General features: G+C 35.6%; 1 protein-coding gene across 1 annotated transcript; it reads right to left on the bottom strand.

Moving 5' to 3' along the window:
- Positions 1–2,579: 2,579 nt before the first annotated feature.
- On the bottom strand, positions 2,580–3,163 carry her12 (hairy-related 12). The gene is made up of 2 exons (XM_063015891.1): positions 3,095–3,163; positions 2,580–2,984 (listed from the first exon to the last, which is right to left on the bottom strand). The coding sequence occupies exons 1-2, from the start codon at positions 3,161–3,163 to the stop codon at positions 2,580–2,582; spliced, it is 474 nt and encodes a 157-aa protein (XP_062871961.1).
- Positions 3,164–3,609: the final 446 nt, after the last annotated feature.

Here is a 3,609-nt window from a genome sequence, read left to right as displayed (position 1 = left end):
ATGCACTAAATGATTATTACAATAGCTTTCATTTTAGGTATATTCATCACATTTACTACCCATAAAGTTACTACAAATAAAATTTATGTGTTTTCTGTTAACATGAATATGTCATTAATTAACTTATAATTAATTTACTGGCAAAAATCTTATCTGAAGTGATAACCTATGTAAAATGTAAATGCAATTATTTTGTAGCATATTCTATCTTAACAACGAAGTGTTTTTTTTTGTTTTGTTTATTCTGCTTGGCCCATATGTAGATTAAAGAAGGGTGATTGTTAATTAATAAATAGTATGTAGTACTAAATATAATACTATTAATGTGTTGCTTTTCATTTGACATGCTAGTTAATACAAGAGTACTTGTTTAATCAGATAACTACCAAAATCAGAAATTGATCAGATTTTTACCATGCAGTAAAATGCATAATTAACCACATAATCAAACCAACCTAGTAATTTGTTTCTGGAAAAACTCTTGGTGTACCATCATTCAGTAACCGGATTATTATGAGTAGACAGACACATAAGCTGTGTGTACACTGCTGCACCGAATAGTATCTGGTGTAAGTTATAATATCAATGGTGTGATGTTCTCTATAATAATATTAACTATGATAATGATAGTGAGTGGTTAACTATTGGAATTGTGACACAGCCCAGCTAAGGGCTATGGTTTGTATGTGCTGTATAATCTGATTACTGAGCTCAAAGTTTTTGATTGGAGTACTATTGTTAGATCATACTTCAATAATGAACTAATTGCCAAAATATAATAATGATGAAGCACTTTTATCAATTTAGACAAAGAAGTAACATCATCTTAGGTTTGTGGGAGCTCGTTTTTGGATTGTTTGCTATTGGCCCATGTGTTGAAGATACAAAGTGGGTCATGTTTAAAAATTCAAGAAAAGTGGTATGTCTTAGCTTCAAACACAATAGATATTTATTTATTGGGTTTGAGTTCCAGGCGTGGGTATACATAGCCATTTTCACTGTAATAGCCTTAAAGCATGATCTTGATCTTGTTGCTGTTACAGCAGATGGTCCCACTGCCTAGTAGTAGTTCTGAAATCAACACCACGTTGATCTTGCTTCTGATCTTTTATAGTCAATAGTACTGTGGTGTGAGCATACTCTTTCATATTACCCCCACACCAACACACACACTTAGCCCCTGAAGGCAGATGACAGGAAGAAACGGGTTTTGTTGTTGGGTGGGTTGTCTCCACTGACTCTGAAGGGTGTGAGTAGCCTGATTGAGTGTCTTTCCCACACTTATCTCCTATTCAGGGTGTGATATTCTCAGGAGGCATAAACAATAGACGTGTGCCTATAGAGAACTGGCCGAACCATTTTATTAAACTGCCATCTTGCAAAATAGCATTTGTGATTTTTAGGTTGTGTTTTAGTGTGTATGACATACATTTAGGGCCTGATGAGATGTTTGGGCAATGTATTTTGTTTGAAAATCAATCCTGTGCAGTGGTCACAGAGATGTTTATAAGAAATGCCAAGCCATCAATCATTAGTGGATGTAAAGGCAGCGTATAGATTTAAGCATAGTTGTTATTAATGCGTTTCAGTATGAAAATGTTCTGAAATGTTCTGAAATTCACACTTGTTTGAGTTGTCCAAAATACCAGTGATGTATTATAAATAACTTTATGTACAACACTTAAGTGTAAATTTAGGGGCCTTGCATTTAGAATATGGCTTATTTAATTTTTATTTTCAACTAAATTGTCTAAATGTTTTACAAACTCTAATATACCCATAATAAACACACATTAGTCACTTAAATATATTTTTAAACTATGGCTTAAAGTGTTTTACGCCTCTCTTTGCCAAAACAGGTTGGGTTTTATAGATTAAGAAAAAGACTTGTGCTACAAATCAAATACATCTTTAATTTTAAATATCCTTATACCCTCTTAAACAATCAGAAAGTTACACACTGCACCTTGACTTAAATGACTTAAAAATGTAATTGAAAGCTGTGATGTATGTTTGATTTTACTGTTTAATAAAAATGCAAAACCACATTCACGTTATTTAAAAAATAAAGTTTTATTTGGATTCATAAGAGCTTGGTTTTACAATACAATATGTTAACAATACATTAAGTACAATATGCACACACAGTTGACTGGAACCTTTAATAAAAGTTTACACAATCCTAATTAAAATACTGTGCTAAATTCCTAACACAGTATGAGAAATATTCTCCAAAACATCTGGATATACAACACAAACGCATAGATCTGAACTGCATACCATATATACTCCACTGGAGTCAACTAACAAACATTACTTAAACCATGTACAAGCCATTTGCTCTAATAAGCATTAGAAAAATGTTACAGGCGGTGAACATCAAATTAAGCGCTGCTAATCTATAACTAATAAGGCAACATGAATCATTAAAGATAAATTAAGTGTTTCATCTTACACAATTAACATTTATATAAGGTTTTTTGCCAAACAATATGATGACAAAACCACTACTGGAAATAAATATTTCCTACTTCAGTGAGGCACATTATAGTTCCTCAGGTTAACTCAGTCTTGTGGTTCTACCAGGGCCTCCAGACAGGCCTGTTGGGTTGCTGTTGGTCACTGTGGCTCTGTTTGCCACTGGGTACAGATGAACCGGAGCAAATCTTCGGGCTGAATTTCTGGTCTAGGTTGACCTGCTGGATCTCCTGCGCTGATCTTTCTCCACCAGACTGGAAGTTAAGGAAGTTTAGAGACTCTCTCCAGCAGTGAGAGTAGCCTTGGTTATAGTCCCTCTGGGCCTGCACTGTAGGAATTTTCTGCTGCTCCTTCAGGAAGCTCACTGTCATCTCCAGGATGTCAGCTTTCTCCAGCTTGGAGTTTGGATCTTGCTTGTGCAGCTCTTTTTCCAACAGCTTCTTCAGCTGATCGATGCAGTTGTTGATGCGGTCTCGGCGCATCTTTTCCACAAGTGGCTTTCTCAGCTGTAATAGGAAATAAAGAGATTTGTTAGAACATGTTTCAAGCTGTAAAAAAAAGATGTAAGAAAAACAAGCAAAATAATAAAACAACAATATCGAAATTTTACACTTGCCTTGAGTCTGTCCTTTTCATTAAATCTCTGATGGTCAAAGGTAGAGAGGATAGTCGAGTGTGTCACCATGGCTTCTGTCTTGTAAACTGTTTCTCCTGATCTGCAGAGTAGGTTTTGGGACTCTCTGACTGACTCTGCCCTGTATTTATAGGCAGGCATTTCCATTACAAAGCCATGTGGCTTGTGCTGGATTGCTTTTCCCACACTCCGAGACCAGAGGGTTGGCTCATCACAACAATTGGAGATGTTCGTTTTATGGTTAACTGGCTGCTTGGCTTCTGTCGGGTGAAAGTTTCCCAGGGTATCAGAGGCATGCCCCTTTTATTGTCTGACAGCTTTCTCTTAAGTTCTGGGAAAGTATCAGACCAGCAAATATGCCAATTTAGCTTGCAAGATCAGATTATTTTAGTTTGCCACAGCTTTTTGACTTTTGTGTACATTACACAACACAACTGAATATGGCATTTGTTTTCAAGTGCAATGACACAATTTTTATTGTGCTGAATTTAAATGTA

The sequence above is a fragment of the Trichomycterus rosablanca genome, chromosome 19 (genome assembly GCF_030014385.1).
Source record: "Trichomycterus rosablanca isolate fTriRos1 chromosome 19, fTriRos1.hap1, whole genome shotgun sequence".
Classification (NCBI taxonomy): Eukaryota; Metazoa; Chordata; class Actinopteri; order Siluriformes; family Trichomycteridae; genus Trichomycterus; species Trichomycterus rosablanca.
This window is presented reverse-complemented; position numbering and strand designations above follow the sequence as displayed.

Excerpts from the sequence above, each read along its gene's own strand:
- her12 (XM_063015891.1), bottom strand. The coding sequence starts at position 3,163 with ATGGTGACACACTCGACTATCCTCTCTACCTTTGACCATCAGAGATTT. Across the intron at positions 2,985-3,094 it reads ATGAAAAGGACAGACTCAAG|CTGAGAAAGCCACTTGTGGA; the intron begins GCAAGTGTAAAA and ends TTCCTATTACAG.